General features: G+C 42.2%; 1 protein-coding gene and 1 long non-coding RNA gene across 2 annotated transcripts in view; one reads left to right on the top strand and one right to left on the bottom strand.

Moving 5' to 3' along the window:
• The first annotated feature begins 838 nt into the window (after positions 1 to 838).
• On the top strand, positions 839 to 6,850 carry LOC138972374 (uncharacterized). The gene is made up of 3 exons (XR_011457583.1): positions 839 to 1,088; positions 5,994 to 6,113; positions 6,727 to 6,850. It is a non-coding gene; the product is annotated as an uncharacterized lncRNA (long non-coding RNA).
• A 5,533-nt stretch (positions 6,851 to 12,383) lies between these two features.
• The window catches only part of LOC138974732 (uncharacterized), a 74,394-nt gene continuing 64,599 nt past the window's right edge, over positions 12,384 to 22,178 (bottom strand). The window contains exons 7-9 of the mRNA XM_070347457.1: positions 21,346 to 21,537; positions 20,344 to 20,535; positions 12,384 to 17,930 (exon numbers count right to left, since the gene is read on the bottom strand). Of these exons, the coding sequence (XP_070203558.1) occupies positions 15,616 to 17,930; positions 20,344 to 20,535; positions 21,346 to 21,537 (2,699 nt within the window). The 3' untranslated portion in view covers positions 12,384 to 15,615. The remainder of the gene's footprint in view (positions 17,931 to 20,343; positions 20,536 to 21,345; positions 21,538 to 22,178) is intronic.

Genomic DNA, 22,178 nt, shown 5'->3' with positions numbered 1-22,178 from the left:
GAGGTTCAGAGGAAGAGAGAGAGGGAGTGCGGGAGAGAGAGAGAGAGTGTGTGTGTGTGTGTGTGTGTGTGTGTGTGTGTGTGTGTGTGTGTGTGTGTGTGTGTGTGTGTGTGTGTGTGTGTGTGAATGTGTGTGTGTGTGCATTTTCACTGTGATCAAATTACAAATAAAAGAGAAAGGCCAGTCACCACGCACATCCTCGGCTCGCATGCAATGTATTTATATAGCAAAGGGAATGCCTGTAATTCACACATATCAATCACTTGGTCTTAAACATGCACAAGACAAAAACTTTCATATTGGGGGAGCGAGCCAATCTGAAGAGTACTCTGGTCCAGCGCGAGTGTTTTTTATTGCCGCAATCGGTTCATGTAAACAACATATGAATTGGGCATGCAGATTGAGATTGAGCTGCTCCGGTGGCGTTAGAAAACCTCACCACCACTGCTACAAATTCAAGATTGGCACAAAACACACAAGGCAAACCACAAACCTATTGCAGCATTCACGGTAGCAATGTTGACGCACGTCAAAACAAGGCAATGGAGGTGAATGCCAAGTTTGGCGCTGAGTTGCCAGACCGTCGTCAGGGAACGCGTACATCGAAATCCCGGCATATTAGAAGTGTTCAAGAACAATGACGTGACATCGAAAAACATTCGAAGACGTTTTACACTGATTCGCGTCATTCTGGCTGTAGTCTCGGTTAGACCAAACCTTCGGTGTTAGTTTGCACTCGATGCGGTCTGGTCTGCCAAGACTTCGTTTGCTGGTGACATATTTTTAGACGATTCGTCACACTGTAATGACGTCATGTCTTGTCCAATCCCTTCTTTTTTACATCTTACTGTTAGTCAAGCTTTGTTTGGTAATCGCTTGGTCTTGCGAGCAGAGTTTGTTCTTCTTTCGACAGGAATCGCTCTGATTTAGGCGTGCACACTTCGAAAGCAAGGTGCCTCTGGTTATAGGACAAGTTTTCTTCAGCTTCTGTAATTAGGCTAACTCTACGTGATACAGTATGTGCCAACAGCAAGCACGGAGTGGCACCAAAGCTTGTTTATTCATCCTGGTGATTCTTGTTGCTGTCGGTGAGTGTCATTGTCAAGCTACCTTTTCCATAATTCAGTGAAAATTAGACAGGTCATGTCTGTCTGGCTGTCTCTCTCTCTCTCTCTCTCTCTCTCTCTCTCTCTCTCTCTCTCTCTCTCTCTCTCTCTCTCTCTCTCTCTCTCTCTCTCTCTCTCTCTCTCTCCTTCTCTCTAATTTTGTGTGGTTTTATTTGCATACCTTTTCTTTTCTATTTGTATCTTGAAACTTCTCAGGCTTGCACGTTTTGGAAACATAAGAACCTATATCTGGATATGACTCTTGTCAGGTTGATCCTGATCATCTACATTGTATCTATGATCATGTGAAACAGCTGGGTCGAGTTTCGGTCAAAAACGAGGAATTGTTATCCCCCCCCCCCCCTCCATGTCTATGGAGTTTAGAGCAGCAGATAATTTGTTTCCGATTCCTAGCTTTGACTAAGATGAGTGGTGGGAACATACATTCTGCCTTGCCTTGTTGCTGAATTAGTTACAGCCTTTGTCAACCTGCAGAAATACTTCAGCAAAAAGCCCAACTTTGTGCACAAAACAAACAGGCCGTTGATTGTTAGTGAGTCACATCGCACGGGAGCTCGAATTCCAATAAGGCCGAAGAAGACGAACTGACAGATTCTAGATTGGTGGACATCGAACTTTTGAGACATCAATCAATCAATCAATATGAGGCTTATATCGCGCGTATTCCGTGGGTACAGTTCTAAGCGCAGGGATTTTTTTTCTTTTATGCAATTTATGTCGCGCACATATTCAAGGCACAGGGATGTATTTATGCCGTGTGAGATGGAATTTTTTTTTACACAATACATCACGCAATCACATCGGCCAGCAGATCGCAGCCATTTCGGCGCATATCCTACTTTTCACGGCCTATTATTCCAAGTCACACGGGTATTTTGGTGGACATTTTTATCTATGCCTATACAATTTTGCCAGAAAAGACCCTTTTTTCAGTCGTGGGATCGTTAACGTGCACACCCCAATGTAGTGTACACGAAGGGACCTCGGTTTTTCGTCTCATCCGAAAGACATGTTTTAAGCAAACTGTTGTGCCCATCATGTAAACAGCCTCCTGGCTATATTATATACTACTAAGAGAATCAGACTTTGTTCAATTACTTCTAAATAGTGTGGCGACGTCATGCAAGTTTACTGGTTGCCATGATTGAGTATGTGTTTGCTCTCGGAAGACACGCCGCACGTCCCAATACGAAAAGCTAGACAAATCCCAAGAAGCCAATGAGCTGAAGACAGGTGATAAGGATCTGAGACACGTCAACTGAAAATACACCACGAATAACTTTTTCGTAGCATACTGTGCGGTACCATGGATATTTTCAAAACAATTCATGCGATTGTCATAACATTTGGCACTATGTTTTTTTTCATGTTCTGTTTTACAATGAGTTCCTCGGAATAAGAAATGCGAAGAACGCTGTCATTTTTGTTACGGTTATACTATGTGATACCTGTTTGAGCGGGTCAAAAACAACCGCTTTGTGCATTTGTCGGAAAGCTGGAGGAATTGAATGCAGAAGAACCATTGTTGGACACTCCAGACAAATTTGGTGACCATCGGATTAATAGTTTTGATCACATGTGTGTAACGCTACTCCGATCATAAACGTCGGCGTCACAACCTTAGGTTCTAAAAGTCTGATATTATGTACCGAGTAAGTTCAGTGCAAATCGGTTTGTATTCAAGTGTGTAGCGCAAACACGCACAAAAATAAACCATTTTGCACGAAATTTTGCTTACCTTGAATTATTAAAAAAACAAACAAAAAAACACTTTTCGTTTTGTTCTGTTTCGTAAACCATGAATGTTTACGGTAGAGATAATTGAAGCGGCCATGGCAAACAAAAACTGGTGTTGTTCATAAATTCATCGTCCGTCAACCGTAAAGTCACATGTTCGCTTAAATCAAGTTTTCTTGCTTTATTATGCTAAAACAACAGGCCTATATTTCTAACAAAAAAAAACCCAGAGATTTAGGCAGAACACATTCACAACCATAACTGAAATTATCTGTTAAAGTATGCTTCTGATTCTTTTCTGTAATAAAGTTTTAGCCAGCATACCTACACACCGCTTTTGCCTTCTGGGTACACAAGCAGGCATAACAACTTTCTGGGAACGTATAAGGTCGTAACGTACTTTATTCCCCCCTCTGCTTCTTTACCTCTGTAAACTTGTAGGGGTAGTTATTTTTCGATAATGACCCAGCAACCAAACAAATAACGACCCAGCAACAGCCTGAATCCTCGATAGTGCAATGGGTTGAGAAGTTGTTGTTTCGGTACTACTTTTTGCGACTGAAAAGTTCCGAACGCTCTAACGTACGAAGTATACATCTCTGGAGCAAACAATACAAACATACCGCATTTAAATTAACAACTACAGGCCTGAACACATGAATCTTCATATAAAATCCATGAGTTCGGTTGTTTTCTGAATCTAGATTTGCCGTGCTCAACTGCGTTCATCACAAGCAATTTCCCGCAAGGCAAGTAACTCATACTTTGTCTAGCGACAAGAGTAGTTCTCCCTTCTTTTCACTCAGTTTCTTCGACAACAGACTGCAATCCGACGGTCAGTTTTCAACAATATTTCATTTAATAAACAGATCACACGCAACCAAATGCACACATCTCATCAATTTAAACAACATAAAGCGGTTTCATACACTATTTTCCCCAGAAAACTGAACTTCATACAGTTTTTAACGTTGGAACACGGGTGCAAAAGTTCGTCTGCTAGTCCCATTTGACGAAAGAACAGCGATACCAAAACATATATATACAGAACACACAATATCTGCCTTTGCTGCCACAGCAGAATAACAGCATATCTGTGTACTTGATTTTAGTCCAAAATAGGAAAACTGACAAGAAGTGTTAACAGAATGGAATGATTTGCACAGAACTATACAACCGCGCATTTATCGATCGCCTGCGCAGGTTGACTGTTTGAGTGAATATGATTCGATCAAACTTTCGCAAAAAAACTCCTCTTTTCTTTGAATAACTGAAGAAAGGAGGAATAAAGAGGTTACACACCTCGTCTCAGTGATTATAAAAAATAATGGTCTCAGTTCGCGGTCATGAAAAAGCTCGCTAAAGCTCGCATTTTTCATGATCCGCCAACTTCGACCATTATTTTTAATAATCACTGACACTCGGCGTGTAACCTCTACGTATCCACCCTGTCTACAGTTGCAAGCGATCTTAACCGACTGTGAACAAGTGGCGCCTCAGAGCTGGAACACTACCGCCTTTGAGCTGTTGACGCATGGAACGTCTGTTGCACCACACTTTGAAGTAATCCCACACTTTGAAGTAAATTACTTCAAAGTGTGGGGATGTGCCCCACACTTTGAAGTAAACCCATTTTTTACTTCAAAGTGTGGGGGGATCTTCCCACACTTTGAAGTAAACTCAGTTTTTACTTCAAAGTGTGGGGGGATCTTCCCACACTTTGAAGTAACTTACTTCAAAGCGTGGGACTTTTGCATCGCCTGTTTGAGCCTGATGATTTTGTCAAAAAAAATGGCAAAGTCTTTTGGATGAGTGAACAGAAAAAGTGAGCGAGCCAAGAAACATAATGATGTTTGTTATCAGGCTTTAAGCAATGTCCCATTGTTGAGTGTGACGAAAACTCGTGATGACGATTTTAAAACATGTTGGGTCACGCATGGTCCAAACTTACATGGTCCAATCTTACATGGTCCAATCTTACATGGTCCAACCTTACATGGTCCGACCTTACATGGTCCAATCTTACATGGTCCAATCTTACATGGTCCAACCTTACATGGTCCAATCTTACATGGTCCAACCTTACATGGTCCAACCTTACATGGTCCAATCTTACATGGTCCAATCTTACATGGTCCAACCTTGCATGGTCCAACCTTACATGGTCCAACCTTACATGGTCCAATCTTACATGGTCCAATATAACATGGTCCAACCTTACATGGTCCAATATTACATGGTCCAACCTTACATGGTCCAACCTTACATGGTCCAATCTTACATGGTCCAACCTTACATGGTCCAACCTTACATGGTCCAATCTTACATGGTCCAATCTTACATGGTCCAACCTTACATGGTCCAATCTTACATGGTCCAACCCTACATGCTCCAATCTGATATGGTCCAATCTTACATGGTCCAATATTACATGGTCCAACCTTACATGGTCCAACCTTACATGGTCCAACCTTACATGATCCAATCTTACATGGTCCAATCTTACATGGTCCAATCTTACATGGTCCAATAATATATATATGGACCATGTAAGATTGGACCATGTAAGGTTGGACCATGTAAGGTTGCACCATGTAAGGTTGGACCATGTAAGGTTGGACCATGTAAGGTTGGACCATGTAAGATTGGACCATGCGTGACCCAACATGTTTTAAAATCGTCACCACGAGTTTTCGTCACACTCAACAATGGGACATTGCTTAAAGCCTGATAACAAACATCACTATGTTTCTTGGCTCGCTCACTTTTTCTGTTCACTCATCCAAAAGACTTTGCCATTTTTTTTGACAAAATCATCAGGCTCAAACAGGCGATGCAAAAGTCCCACGCTTTGAAGTAAGTTACTTCAAAGTGTGGGAAGATCCCCCCACAATTTGAAGTAAAAACTGAGTTTACTTCAAAGTGTGGGAAGATCCCCCCACACTTTGAAGTAAAAAATGGGTTTACTTCAAAGTGTGGGGCACATCCCCACACTTTGAAGTAATTTACTTCAAAGTGTGGGATTACTTCAAAGTGTGGTGCAACAAACGTCTCCCACACCGTGATTGTGTTTGGCTGCTGTTCTTTCTTTTTCTTCGTGTTTCAAACCTAGCTAAATGCATCTTACAGAATCACAACCCATGTGCCCAGGTACCAATACGTGGGAATGTAGCAATGGTGATTGTATCTGGTACGACTGGCGCTGTGATGGAGAGGTTCACTGTGATGGCAGTGATGAACAAAACTGTGGTATGTATACACGTACTGGGTTTATGGTGCTGGTGTCACGGCATTGGGTTAATTGGGGTTGGATGCACTGTGTTCGCATGTGTGTGTGTGTGTGTGTGTGTGTGTGTGTGTGTGTGTGTGTGTGTGTGTGTGTGTGGGCGTGTACATCTATACAAATGAGGAAAAAATCTGTACACACTTGGTAACAAATGGGGAATTTGAAAAAAATGGGGATGCCAAAAAATTCCCCATTTTTTTCAACTATATTTCCTGAAAGTACATGCTTCAATTTGACGGAAAGAATGTCATAACAAACGCACTATCCGTTGTGTGAATGTGTGTATTAGCAAGTCCTCATTTGTGACCTTATACACGTATGTGTGTGTGTGTGTGTGTGTGTAAGAGAGAGAGAGAGAGAGAGAGAGAGAGAGAAAGAGAGAGAGAGAGAGAGCGAGAGCGAGAGAGAGAGAGAGAGAGAGAGAGAGAGAGAGAGAGAGAGAGAGAGAGAGAGAGAGAGAGAGAGAGAGAGAGACATGTATACGGTACAACCGATTTTTATCATATTTTAATTTGTTTCATGGATAGTTCTGTTTTTCCTCCCTTAATCTATGTGTACGGTCTTAATCATTTCTAGCGAATTGGACGTGTTCACCGACTTGGTGGAAGTGCGCAAACAACAAGTGTATCTGGGGGTTCGATGTCTGTGATGGAGCGTTTGCATGCGACGATGGAAGTGACGAAATAAACTGTGGTATGTTGCAAACAGAGAGACAAGACAAGACAAGCCAAATTCGTTATCGACCTGGCAAAAACAAACCGGTGCTTTTTGACTCATCCGTGTCTGTCCGTATGGACGGCCGGTGTCACGAAATGAAACCTCTGCTGAACAATCCTTCTCATTGTGGTCAATGCGCATGCGCCAATCTTGGACTTGCGACCCTTTGACCGAACGAATAATGGGTTAGGGTTAGGATTAGGGTTAGGGTTAGGTTGTTCACGACACTTGTGTTTAGCGTTGACAGCGTGCCGGTACTTGAGTTCCGACGGATATCACGATTTTTGAGTCACTTGAGAAAAAGTGACTCTATGTAATCGGTCAGTGTTAGTCTGTCCGGCCGGCCATCCGGCCGGCCGGCCGTCCGGCCGTCCGGCCGGCCGTCCGTAGACACCACCTTAACGTTGGACTTTTCTCGGAAACTATCAAAGCGATCGGGCTCATATTTTGTTTAGTCGTGACCTCCAATGACCTCTACACTTTAACGATGGTTTCGTTGACCTTTGACCTTTTTCAAGGTCACAGGTCAGCGTCAAAGGAAACATTAGACATTTTATATCTTTGACAAAGTTCATCGGATGTGATTGAAACTTTGTAGGATTATTCTTTACATCAAAGTATTTACATCTGTAGCCTTTTACGAACGTTATCAGAAAAACAAGGGAGATAACTAGCCTTTTCTGTTCGGCAACACACAACTTAACGTTGGGCTTTTCTCGGAAACTATAAAAGTGACCGGGCTCAAATTTTATGTGAACGTGACTCATTGTGTTGTGAATAGCAATTTCTTCCTGTCCATCTGATGCCTCATATAATATTCAGAACTGCGAAAGTGACTCGATCGAGCGTTTGCTCTTCTTGTTTAACGGTGTAAACGGTCCTGCTGACCAAGGGAAACAACCCCTGCAATGAACTTATATCTGTCTACAGTGGAACCATTCACTGTAAACAGTTCCTTCCCTTCAATTGTTGGGATTAATTTAATTTTGTTTACGGTGTGCGACCCACGTGTTTTGACTTTTCCAAGATGGCGGATCGTTCTGCTGACAAGACGTAGTAACTTGAAAAGAGTGCTAGAACTTGTTATTCAGTACTGTTCTGATCTTGACCTTAGTGATGATGATAGTGGAGATGATATTTTAGATTCTGGTGACGAGTTTGTGCCAATGGACGATCATTTGGGTGATGATTCGGGCAATGAAAGTGTCGATCATGACATTGTGTATGATGAACCCATGACGTAGAAAGTTGTTTGTCTTTTGCTTCAAAGAGGTAGTTTGACTGGATGTGAAGACAACAAAAGGTATGTTCTTTCAAATGTTTCATATTATTTTGTAAAAGAGCAAGTTTCAAACTTTGCAAAAGTGTAAGGTAGGTAAGGTTATTTTGTGTTGTTTATTTATTTATTTTTTTTAAATAGGTCAAAATCGTGCGATTTGAGGGAACACAGGGAAATTTAACAATTTAGACGCGCCTCGATTATGCTTGACACTCACCAGTTCAAGTCTATTTAACAGTAATTTTTGTTTCTGATTCACCAGCAACACTCTGATTCACCAGCAACACTCTTGACATTTGAAACAGTGCATATCAGCTTCATGTTGTGAGAAAAAGTACTGCAACAGTGAGTTACTGGTGTTTCATTCAAGAACAAAAAAGTGTTTGTTTTTTTGCTTCAAATTGGATATTTTGCCTGGATATGAAGACAACACAAGGTATGTACTTTCAAATGTTTCATATATTTTCTAAAAGAGTAAGTTCCAAACTGTGCAAAAACATAAAGGTATGTAAGGTTATCTTGTGTTGTTGAGTTTTAATATTTTTTTCAAAATGGCTCTAAATCGCGCGCTGGCAGGGAACACAGGGGAAATTTAGACGCGCCTTGAATGAGTTAATCTCCCCCTGTTAGCGCATGCGCATTGACCGCAATGAGAAGGATTGTTCAGACAGAGTTTTCAGTTCGTGACACCGGCTCTCTGTCTCTGTCTCTGTCTCTCTCTCTGTCTCTTTCTCTCTCTCTCTCTTACATACCATTCTACACTCACAAGCTAAGAAACAATAAGACATGTTTGGAATGTGTATGTATTTAGGGAATCCAAGATTGAGAACAACATAAAATAATTGAAAGTCACATACCTTTTAAAGTTACCAACTAATCTTGTAACTACATAATATGTCGTGCCGAATTCACGGAATTGACGAATTCGCAGAATCGCCAACATTTTTGCCCATTTCGTGTTTTCGGCAAAACGCTGCCCATTACGCGAAATCGGCAGCGTTTTGCCGAAACAGCGTAAAGGCTTCTAAAATTGTCCCATTTCGTAAAAGTGGCAGCCTGTCTCTTTTATTTTGGTGTCACCAGAACATTGCATTAACATTGTTTTACCTCTCTGTTATGTTGTTTTATGGTCTGTGTTGGTCTGTGTCGAGGATAACTCCGGAAATGCATGCAAACTACATTTTTCGCCATAACTTATCGATTATTGCGATATCGATCCATTAGAGTATCTAGCTTGGTAAGTGCGATGATTTCCCAGGCATTTGAGAACTTAAAAACCAAACGGTGGCTGCCGATTTCGCAACATGGGCACATTTTAGAATCCCTTACGCGTTTTCGGCAAAACGCTACCGATTTCGCGTAATGGGCAGTGTTTTGCCGATTGCAGCAAATGGGCAAATATGTTGCCGATTCCGCGAATTCGGCACGACATATATATATATATATATATATATATATATATATATATATATATATATATATATATATATATATATATATAAGTACAAAGGGACTTTTAGGGTGACCTCAGTGGAATGATGCATTAGGGTGACCTTACTAAACTCTGCATATAACACAGTATCAGATTAAACTGAATGCTCAACACAATCAGCACCTCAAATGGTGTAATATAATGCAGTATGAATTCTTTATTATTATTTGTTGAAGATATACATAATTTTGCCGGTCACCCTTAGGATTACCATGTAATTGAGGTGACATCAGGTGACCTTTGTAAAATACCTTTCTTGGGTGACCACTAGTCATATATGTGTCCATATCTGCATCAAATAGCACGGATCGAGGCCCAATGAGTGCTATTTGATGCAGAAGGACCCTTTTCACAGATATGGAGACATATGGTAAAAATATGTGTATTTGTTTGTCATCCAAGTAGTTTGCCGTGAGACAACTTTAAAAACAAGCGGAAAATCGCATTCCTTAGTATGAACACATTTTTATTGGACACTTTTTCCCCCGGAGTTTATAGACCCGTGTTTCCACAGGTAAAAGTCCCATACCTTGATTATTCCCATAACCTGCTATGAAGTTGTGGTGTGTATTATTATTGGTTTACAGTTAATATGCTAACTTGTGTGTAATATTTTTTTTTAAATTGCTATTTATTGATTGTTTTCATTTTTGTGTATCTACGTTGATATACATGTATATACACCTTATCGTAACTTAAAAATTGCGACTTTGCTTGCTGGTCAGAATTGGGGGGGCTGCTGAACTTGGCAATTGAAAATTGAAACGGACTAGTGGGGCTCTGTTTGGGATTCGCGCTATTTATTGTGGGTTTTATGTTGGGCCGATCACACTAGCAACGACATGCATACATAAAAACCACAATAATTAGCGCGAATCTCAAACAGAGCCCCACTAGTCCGTTTCAATTTTCAATTTCAGCAGCCCCCCCAATTCTGACCAGCAAGCAAAGTCGCGTTTTTTTATGTTATAAGCTGTATTTTTTTTATATCCATGGTTTGAGACATGATTTTTGAAGCTACACTACTCACAAAAAGTTAAGGACCACTATGAGAAAACAGGTGCTCAATAAAATCAGTTCGCTACTGTTATTTATTTCTCAGTGAAACCCGGCAAATTGTTATGAATTCTTGTTCAGCTGTAAGTGGGCGATGTTGTGTTAGTGGGAAAATTGCACGGGATTTTCTACTACTGAGCTTGGTAGCAAAAGAAAAAGCGGAAACTTGCGAAAAAGGACCTTGTTTTGGACCGTTCAGCCCGAACACATTGCACAAGCCACACGGAAAAACCATTATGCACGTCAAGCACTGCTGTTTATGTGTGAGATGCTGTCACTTGCTTGGCTTTTTGAGAAGAAATACCACAAGTATTAGGCATTATCTGACAATGCCTCCACGACGAAAATTGAACGAGTTTGAGAGGGGACGAGCTGTTGCATGGTTCCAAGATGGTGTCCCCAAGCGAGAAGTGGCCAGGCGACTTCACGTGTCCATCTCGGTCATTGTCAGACTGATTCAACATTTCACAGCCACTGGGAGGGTCCAGGAAAGACGCAGACCTGGGCGACCAAAGAAGACAACTCCACGTGAAGATCGTCTCATTGAACGACTAGCCTTGCAAACAAGAATAGCCTCTTCCAGCATTATTCGAAGGCAGCGGAGGGTGGCTACTAACACCAACATCAGCCAGCAGACCATACGGAATCGCCTTCATGGGTTTAACCTCCGTTCTCGTCGCCCAGCTGTACGGCCACGCTTAACTCCAGCCCATAGGGCAGCACGCCGCGCCTTCTGAAGACGTCACGTGAGGTGGACACGTCAGCAATGGTCCCAGGTCCTGTTCAGTGATGAATCACGCTTCACCCTGAACCACGACGACCGACTGAGGGTCTGGAGGCGCCAAGGGGAACGCTACATTGACACCACTGTCCAAGAAAAGGTGGCCTTTGGTGGAGGTTCTGTAATGGTCTGGGGGGCCTTCAGCCTTCACCACAGAACACCCTTGTTTCATGTACAGGGTAACCTGACTGGCCTCCGATACCGGGATGAGATCCTTCGACCGCTGGCTGTGCCTACACTGCAGCAGATGGGACCGCAGGCTGTCCACCAGGATGACAACGCTCGCCCCCACAGGGCAAGGGTGGTCAACGACTTCCTGCAGCAGTCTGGAGTCAACAGAATGGAGTGGCCAGCATGCAGTCCCGATCTCAACCCGATTGAGAACCTCTGGGATGAGTTGGATCGCAAAGTGAGGAGCAACCACCCCCCTCCCAGGGTTGTCCAGCACCTCTACCAGATGCTGCAGGCTGAGTGGCAGGCGCTTCCACAGAGGATCTTCACCACCCTGGTCAACTCTATGACTCGCTGCGTCGAGTGCCAGAACAGCCAGGGCGGTTACACACATTACTGAACTTTTGGGAGCATCTGAATGCCATGTCTTGTGATTTCAACGACTTTGTGAAATTAAATTTCGATACGTACACACTTTGATAAAATGTACAGACCAAACGATTGCTCAAAATTGAAGGAAACATTGTATCGTTATCACTAAAGCATTGAATTAAACGTTTGCCAAATACCAACGCATTGGCTTTCTTATTTGGAAAGTTATGAATTTGTGTGCAAGTGATCCTTAACTTTTTGAGAGTAGCTTATATTAGACTCACTCACAGACACACAAACTGAAAACATATACATAAACAAGCACAAACATTAAAAACATTGACACACTAAATCAAACAAACACATTATTTTTAGGTTTAATCTTTAATTTTTAGGTCAAAAGTGTAATCATTCAAATTTCAATGAAGCATTCACCAAAAAAATCAATAAAAAAAAAAATCACCAAAAAACCATCAATAGAAGCAGTTTCTGTAAAACAACGGCAAACAACAGACTAGATTAACACTGCTTCCATTAAATTAGGTACTTCCCTGTTAAGTCATTGGTCACACACATATCATCAAACACTATGATCCGTCACTCTTAAAACCACAGAAAATAATAGACTAGATCATACACTTTCACAAGCATATATTCACCAAGGATTTCAATTAAAAACACTTGACAGACGAAATAGGTCAATGGTCAACTCATTGGTCAATCAAACAAAAAAGCACAAACACACAGGATATCAAAGCAGAAATTGCTTGTTACAAAATCCGTGAATTTTATGAAAATACTGAAGAGCGGGCCATATTAATTAATCAAAATCATGTTGATCAACTTTTTTTTTTAAATTATATCATTTTTGGTATACATGTAGTACCATAATTTGAAAAAAATGACATTCATTATGCAAAAAAGATGAGGTTTGTTTCAGATAACCCGACCGACCCTAAACTTTTTTTCCTGCATAGTAAAATCGCCGATCGTAAACTGTGTTTTGCCTTGCGGAGAAATAACATAAAATTGTCTACTTTTTTAAAAGAAATTGAACAAAATTGAAAGAAAGAAAAAGACCAATCGGGACAAAAATGACAACAAAAACAAAAAACAAAAACAAAAAAATCCGACAGACCGACCTTCCTTTTTTGGGTCATGTTACCCGAAACCAACCTATTTTTTTGTTACCTTATGGTTACAAAGCCTTAATTGGTCGATCAATACAAGCAATTGCTTCAAACAACACAAAGCACCATCAAATTGAAGAAAGACAATTATGATTACTGGCAGATGAAATCAAATGTGTTCATTTCTGAGATAAGACTCACTCATAGACACATGAAAGTATTAAACATCTCGGCACCAGTAATTGTTTTATCAATAGAAGCAATTACTCCAAAATTAAGAGCACCATAAAATACAACGGCATAAAACACTTCACAAAATATCAGACAATAAGCACCATATGATAATTCTGATAAAAATATGCAAGGACAATGCAATAAGGATGGAATATCTGTCCACAGAATTAACACATAATTTGAAGGGGGAAAAAAGAAGTCACAAGTGCTCAACTTCCTATTATAAACAATGCAGAGAAGGTGGCACTAGGGCTCTCATTGTAAGAATGGAAACAAATAGCGGAGATAACATAGCAAGATAATCTTACTACTCATGACACAAAATGACTGCAAGTAGACCGTTCAAGCACGACAGACAACACCACAGACAATAGAAGATGGCAATTGGTGGAAGTCAACTAGAATCAGCAAAGAGCACAGAGACCTGGCCATAACATTCTGTAGAATTTTAATAACCCAAAACAACCCTGCCAACTTTCTTTTTCTTCCCAGTTCTTATTTTTTTTGTGCTTTAGCCATTTCTTTGTGCTCTTCCCAGGTCTGATCTGAGTTGGTGCGCTTACACCACCAAACCATAATTCACTGTGTGTGGTGTTCCGTGTCTCCTGTCCTTTTGCCCTCAGGGCACTTGCGCGGTCCCTTTACTCCAGATTCTTTTCTTGGAGGCAGCCCTAGCGGTTTTTATTTTAACACCTCAATTCTGTAAATTTAATACAACCCATTGGACTTGACTGTGCCAAATTTCAATGGTTTCTGATATATAAACTGTAAACTATGACCGGAATGAATGAATGACAGACACATTAAAGTTTGTTGAACACTCAGGAATAAAAACCGTTAGCGTTTGGAAAAATAATGCATTTTTTTATTTTTTTTACTAAGCTCGATTGACGAGCCATTCTCAAACGTTCCAAGTCAATGCCAAAATAGTGCTTACAAGTTTCCCCCCCTAGATTTAACCCCTCTTGTTTCTTCCATCCGATGTGTCGGCGACATTCACAGAAGTCTATGCATTTTTCTTTTAACAACCACAAAAGTATGCGTTTTCGTTCCAAGAACTACATTGTTTTTTTCAAACTATGAAGATTTTTTATTTTTTTTTAATATCCGCGGACTTGATGATTGTAATCTGCGGAAACCTTACGTCCAACCGCGGATCCGATGACAATTCCCTTGCCTGCAATAAGCCTTTCTTATCTTTAAGACCAACGACTACATAACATAACATGACATAACATAGAATTTTAGTCGGTCCGAGGACAACTAGCACTATTCGAAAAATCAACTCTTTGGTGTCAAATATCAGCCAAAAATTAAACGTATAAATAGGAACAAAATATTTTGGCAATCAATCCGGACCATTATGCCCACCACAACACTGGTTTTTCCCCAATTGCCTGCCTTAACCAGCCGAATCATTGCTCGGCGAATGGCATTTGCCCGAATCACATTTGTCCTTAACCAGGTGAAGTGATTTGATTCGGGCTCGGTCAGTTCGGGCGACAGTCGTTCTCGTCCCTAACCAGCCGAGCCAAAAGTAAACGAACGAACAGGATGTGAGCTTGCCGGAAATGACGCAACAAAACGCACAAAAAAATGGCTTCCGTTAACAACGAAGAAAATTTCACTTCGCTGCTAGCCCTGTACGCGTTGGCCGACGCCGATGATGAAGACAACGAAAGACCGCGTCTTCTCTCCTTTTTTTTGAAATCCTTGTGTCTGGTATTCCAGAGGCAAGGGAACGATTCCCATAAATCAATAAAGACATCCAAACTATCGTCGGTCAACTCAGGCAAATCGGACATTTTTTTTGTTTCGTTATTCAGCAATCGAGTCTCCTCTCTAGAGAGCTCTTTTTTTTCGACGAATCAAACACCGGCTCGGAGAACATGCTCTGGGAGCAAATTTTAGCCTGAAACCCTGTCGCCGAGCAAGAACGAATCAGTTTCGGCGAACGCCTAGTCGACTGGTTAAGGAAAAAACTCATTCGCCCGAGCAATTTGCTTGGCGAATGCCATTCGCCGACCAATGATTCGGCTGGTTAAGGCAGGCCATAAGGATAATGATCTTGTTATCTGCAATGGGTGTAAAGTCTTCTTTTTTCCTTAATTTAAGTTATTAAACAGACCTGTCCCACATTACTGCCCCTACCAAGACAATATACGCAAGTGAATGTTTGAAAGATCAGTGAACTGATGTAAAACATCTCAAAGACTTAGTATCATTTGGTAAGTTAGAAGCAGCGGCTTTTGAATTGTTCTCGGAATTTCTTGCGTTCATTGAAGATTTTGGTGCGAAGTAGCTGCAGTTGCTGTTTGGGGTCTAAGCTCTGAAAGATGGACGTCTCGTTCAAAAATGACTTCATCTGTCCAACGGATGGTAGTGGTCCTGTGGAACCAGGGGCATTCAGCTGAATAAAGCTGGAAAACTTGTGGATGACCAAAGTTGTGTCTTTTCTAGACCACCTTGTATATGTGCGTTCTCGAGTAGTGTTATCAGAAAGTTGGGAGTCCCCGGTATTTGGGTAAGTGCTTCCAGAAGGGTGGGGGTGTTCAGTGCTTCCAGGAGGTTGGGGGTGTTCAGTGCTTCCAGAAGGTTGGGGGTGTTCAGTGCTTCCAGAAGGGTGGGGGTGTTCAGTGCTTCCAGGAGGTTGGGGGTGTTCAGTGCTTCCAGAAGGTTGGGGGTGTTCAGTGCTTCCAGAAAGTCGGGGGTGTTCAGTGCTTCCAGAAAGTCGGGGGTGTTCAGTGCTTCCAGGAGGTTGGGGGTGTTCAGTGCTACCAGAAAGTTGGGGGTGTTCAGTGCTTCCAGGAGGTTGGGGGTGTTCAGTGCTTCCAGAAGTAATGGTGTGCTTTGATTGCAGGTCAAGCGCGAGCGGCGCATGTTTGGCATGTGTCTTGCCATAGTTGTTTGAATCCAGACATTGAAGGAATCCTCCCACAGCGGTGAGTTCACGTATGGCTAAGGGACACTGATAGACAGTCTTATTGATGACCTCAGAGTGTCCCATGTGCCTGTAAAATGCCTCTCGGGTTGATGTGTCCTGCACGTCTTGAAGGGAGAATAGTGTCGAGGCACGGTGCCGGAATTTATCGGCAATCAAGAGTTGAGGTTTGCACAGTCTGGTTCCCATTTCCTTGGTCACTGCCTTGATAGCATTCCAACCATTGACATGATCAGAGGAATTAAGGGTGTTTGGGAACAGAAATATGTTGGCACTATTTATTTCAACTGACTTGCGTTGACGCACAAGCAGCTGTATGGGCTCGACAGAATCATTTGGAATGAGAACTGGGACAAGTCTTCGGCTTCCCTTGCCAGACTGATAGGCCAGTTTGAAACTTGAGGCCAAGGCCTGTTGTATGGGGTCTTCAACTGACACCACTTGCTGTGGATCAACCCAGACGCCATCCATTGCATCTTGCCAGTCAGTCAATGTCAGACGTGCAGGTTCCCCACCTCGCCTAGCATTAAACAAAGTCAGACGAGCAATCAACAGATTTCTCAGGCGGACAAAACTATTTGAATCAAAGAACTCATATGATCCAGGTTCTGCCAATATCTTGATCTCAGAGGCGATGAACTCGCGCAACTTCACTATATCCTCCTCCATGGGCATATCTGTTGGTTTTCTCAAATTGGTTCGTCGCTGTTCACAGGACAATTGAGCTGTGTAAAAAATGTAATCCCAGTTTAAATCCAGGACTGCCAAAAAACGGTCCACCTCCTCTGACTTAACCAATTCAGAAGTTATGATGTAATGTGCCTTCATGACTTTAGCTACCTTTTTCAAAAGGTATCCAACAGACAGTTTCATTCCTGCTTTCATGGAACCATTTTCGTTTGTTGTCATTTCTTTGACAGCCTGGGAAAGAACTTCAAATTGGGTTCGATCAACAACATCCTCACCATTTAAATTGTCTAAATCTGCAACTTTCCTCATCTGAACAATCAGGCTCCCAAGTGTGCGCATGTCAGACATGATGACTCGTCTTTCCTTTTTCATGCTTTTGTTGTAGAGCTTTTGACCGAGACGTACGATGACTTTGTCTGTCTGACAGAGCTTCCCAACTTCATCATTTCTGAAATGATCAAGAATCTCAGAACGAAACTCAGACGTTACAAAATCATGGTCACACCTGTGTCTTGTAAAGTTGTAATCCACAGACCCAACAGACATTACATTTTCCACACATGTTTGCTTGTGCTTCCATATTCTGGTTTTTGAAAAGAAGCCTTTGCACCCATTGCAGACGACAAGATCCTTATCCTTACCCGTCCCTCTTCTTTCTCTGTGGAAAATCGGATTTTTGCCACCAGAGAGCTTTATTGCATTGTTCTCTTTCAGAATGCCCAGCTTACGAATGCCTGAAAGCACTTCATTTTTGTCTTGTTTGGGAAGTTTAAAAGCTGAAGAAACTGCCTCCACATCGCTGTGTTTTCTCTTGAGGTGACGCGGAAGTCTTGACTGCATTTCTCCACAGTAGAGACATGGCCGTTTTGGTTTCTTTCCTTTCGGTTTATTTTTGTTTGGCTTTGCTGGCAGATTTTCTGAAAACATAAAATAAAAAAACATCAGCTTTATGAACCGTGTCAACCCCAACCCCTCGCCAAACATAAAAAAATTACACACAATATTTGGGCAAGCTGTAAATAAAAACAATTTATAGAAGTATGGGGTTGAGATACACCTTGCAGAAACGACGCAGGGCCTGTATTCGTCTCTATCGGAAGTTCACATCTCTGCAAGTCTTTTCTCCTGGTAAGAAATAAAGTAATCACAATCATATACACACACATACGGAAAAGCCTGTTGGAGATTGTAATTTTCTCTCAGCTCCATGAAAGGCGCCCTTCTCCGACGACAGACTAAGTAGACGCTGGTAGTGGTACACTATTGGGGTTTGCCGACACTGCGGGAAGCAGACTCTTTTCAACTGAGGCGTTGCGTCGCCAAGATTTTCTCACTGATTGCTCCATCGCCGTTCATCACACAGTATCCTCGTGTAAAACTAACGAGTGTATTTAGGATTTGTCAAAGGTGCCTGTCTGCAATGTGAAATTGATCTGCGCGCGTTGCTTTTTTAGAGTTTAGATTAAATCATAGACCTTTATAAACAACTTTCGCATTGCTAACGCATGACACATTTGACGGCGCCCCATACTCGGGGGCGGGGCGGGCCTTTGGACGATGACATGTGCTATGGGGGAGGTGATAATCAGAGTTATGAGGAGAGTGGGGGAGATATGATAAGGGGGATAGAAAAATCAGTAATAACAATTTTGGCCCAGTGGGCAGTTATGGGACAGTGCAGTTATGGGACACGCTATCTGCCACGCTGGGTGGAGGGGCAACGTCACACCCCGCCAGACACAAAAGTGGAATAGGGACACCCAGAGAAAATAGAGCAGTGTGATCCGGGGGATTGACACACAGTATAACTGAGAGATTGGGGAGGAATTCGCACAGTAAGGAACAGCGGTCGCAGAATATGCTTGTGGAAAGTGCTGCGATGGGGACATTGTTGCCCGAAAGTGATTCGTCCACCCTGCCCCACATGCATGACGTAAGTCAGTGTGGGGTTTGTGGGGACTTGGGTGACAGATACAGCTAGGAGAAATGTATTTATCTTTTTTCCCCAACAAATTCAAATTCATTGTACATCTATACTACCAATGAAAACTGGAAACGTATAATTACTGTCTAAAACAGCATAACAAGCAAAACATCAATGAACATCTCATTTTATAAATAGCTTCTAAACACACACAAACAGACCCACCCTCACACACTGAGTAACACATTCCCACAAGAATAAAAAAAAATAAAACAACGGTCTCACACACACACACTAACGCATACACATGTAGAACATCAATCACTAACCCCGCGACCCTCTGTATAAAGATACCGCCAAAAGGTCGCTAAGCCAGAGGCAGAAACTACTAGTATACGTATAACCATTTATTGAAGTATGCAATGTATTGGATCGATTATCAGAGATTCATTAAAAAAAAAAAAAAAAATAGTTTACAGTGGAGTCTACAGACATCAAGCTTGATGTCATAAGGGAACCTGGTGACTAAAGGGTGGGGGGGGGGGGGGGGGGGGGGGGGGGGGGGGGGGGGGGGGGGGGGGGGGGGGGGGGGGGGGGGCTGGATTTTAGTAGGAGGAACGATGGGAAAGAGGTGGGGGCTTATAAAGAAATGATTTCTATTATGTATATATTTTGTTTTGTTAGGTGAACTTTTGTAAGCTTCATTGTTTATTTTTTAAGGGGCACTGAAGGATGCCGCTGGGCTGAGTCACCTTTTCATACTGTTTTTTACTGACGAGATGACTCACACTAACTCTTTTCAAATCCATTGCATTTCACTCAGAGAAATAAACACAGATTTAATTATCTAATTTAGACAGTTTGAGTCGGAAGTTGACGTCACCGGTGTTAAATATCTTAGCTACCCGTTTTAAAAAACAATTAGTTCGCCGTTTGGCACTTGCAAATCTTTCTTGTATGCGTGTATTTCTCGTTTGGAAGCGAGATTCTTATTCCTTCTGGAAGTTTCAAAAAAACAACAACCACCGCAACTCAATTCGAAATAGAGACCAATAATAAAATGAAAATAAAACACAATATGGTAAATCGTGATGCGGTGGCCAATCGAAAGGTGTCACCGGTTCAAAGGGGAAACAAACCTACAGACGTTTTAGTGTGCCTTTAATTTATGTATAAAATGAAGAAAAAAAATGAAGTTCGAACAACTTGGGGGGGTGGGGTGGGGTGGGGGGGGTGGGGGGGGGGGTGGGGGTGGGGGGTATTCGGATGTTGAATGCTCAGAGCCACCCCCCCCCCCCCCCCCCCCCCCCCCCCCTCAGTCCACATCAACAAACATGCTTACTCACCGTCACGCTTCTTATTTCTTACTTGCTGATTACCTCTATGCCCCAGCACTAAAGACTCACCTTTCCCAATTGACGGCGTGATGAAGCTGTGTGTGGAGGGTGTGTTACTGGTGGACTTGATGCAGGGATTTCTGTCGTCTGTGGCCACGTTGAACACTTGTGTCTCCGTCCTTTCACCGGCCGACTTGCTGTTTCCTTCTGTGGAGCTGCTGCTGCTGTGGACGACACCTTCAGCAGTGTTGGTTTGAATTTCTGTCGGACACACGGTGAGAAACAAGTTGTGTTAGTATATAATTATTGATAGCATGTGGTCACAAAGCATACAGTTCCATGTCTGACAAACTTGAAAATTTTGTGATGTAATTCACAGGGTTCGACACAAACTTTTTTTTGGCCTGGAGCAGATGGTGCCCCAGCAACAAATATTCCTGGTGCTGAGAGCCAAATCATTGGGCTGAAATCCAGTTTTGGAGAAATACCGGTCTCGCTTTATAGTATGGATTTTTTTTTCTTCTTCTCCGTATCGAGTCGAGTGGTTTAGTACATGTAGTGTGTTTTGGCAGGAAATAGAAAGGCTTCTCTTGATACTGAGAGAATCCTTGATTGCCTGTTTTGTACGCTTCAGCAATGGTGTCACACTTTGGTTTAGCGCAATGAGCAATATGGCAAATGCAATACATGTACAGTAAAACCTGTAAATAGTGAACACCCTTGGGACCAGATAAAGTAGTTCACTATTCACAGGTGTCCTTTGTTCGGAGGGAACAAGTATCAAAGTATAACCGATTTGTGCCAACAAAGTTCACAATTGAGAGGTTTCCTTTGTTCAGAGGTTCGTTGTTCACAGGTTTTACTGTACCAGCATTTCTCTACATAACACTGTCTAGAAGGATGTCACAAATGACAGTCAATAATTAAAGAAATTATTGCACACACACCCATGCTCAGAGCCACCCCCCCCCCCCCCCCCCTCAGTCCACATCAACAAACGTGCTTACTCACCGTCACGCTTCTTATTTCTTACTTGCTGATTACCTCTATGCCCCAGCACTAAAGACTCACCTTTCCCAATTGACGGCGTGATGAAGCTGTGTGTGGAGGGTGTGTTACTGGTGGACTTGATGCAGGGATTTCTGTCGTCTGTGGCCACGTTGAACACTTGTGTCTCCGTCCTTTCACCGGCCGACGTGCTGTTTCCTTCTGTGGAGCTGCTGCTGCTGTGGACGACACCTTCAGCAGTGTTGGTTTGAATTTCTGTCGGACACACAGTGAGAAACAAGTTGTGTTAGTATATAATTATTGATAGCATGTGGTCACAAAGCATACAGTTCCATGTCTGACAAACTTGAAAATTTTGTGATGTAATTCACAGGGTTCGACACAAACTTTTTTTTGGCCTGGAGCAGATGGTGCCCCAGCAACAAATATTCCTGGTGCTGAGAGCCAAATCATTGGGCTGAAATCCAGTTTTGGAGAAATACCGGTCTCGCTTTATAGTATGGATTTTTTTTTCTTCTTCTCCGTATCGAGTCGAGTGGTTTAGTACATGTAGTGTGTTTTGGCAGGAAATAGAAAGGCTTCTCTTGATACTGAGAGAATCCTTGATTGCCTGTTTTGTATGCTTCAGCAATGGTGTCACACTTTGGTTTAGCAAAATGAGCAATATGGCAAATGCAATACATGTACAGTAAAACCTGTAAATAGCGAACACCCTTGGGACCAGATAAAGTAGTTCACTATTCACAGGTGTCCTTTGTTCGGAGGGAACAAGTATCAAAGTATAACCGATTTGTGCCAACATCAAAGTTCACTATTGAGAGGTTTCCTTCGTTCTGAGGTTCGTTGTTCACAGGTTTTACTGTACCAGCATTTCTCTACATAACGCTGTCTAGAAG

Source organism: Littorina saxatilis, linkage group LG8 (assembly GCF_037325665.1).
Source record: "Littorina saxatilis isolate snail1 linkage group LG8, US_GU_Lsax_2.0, whole genome shotgun sequence".
In the NCBI taxonomy this organism is placed as follows: domain Eukaryota; kingdom Metazoa; phylum Mollusca; class Gastropoda; order Littorinimorpha; family Littorinidae; genus Littorina; species Littorina saxatilis.
Note: the sequence above shows the minus strand (reverse complement) of the source record. Positions and strands in the feature narration are given on the sequence as shown.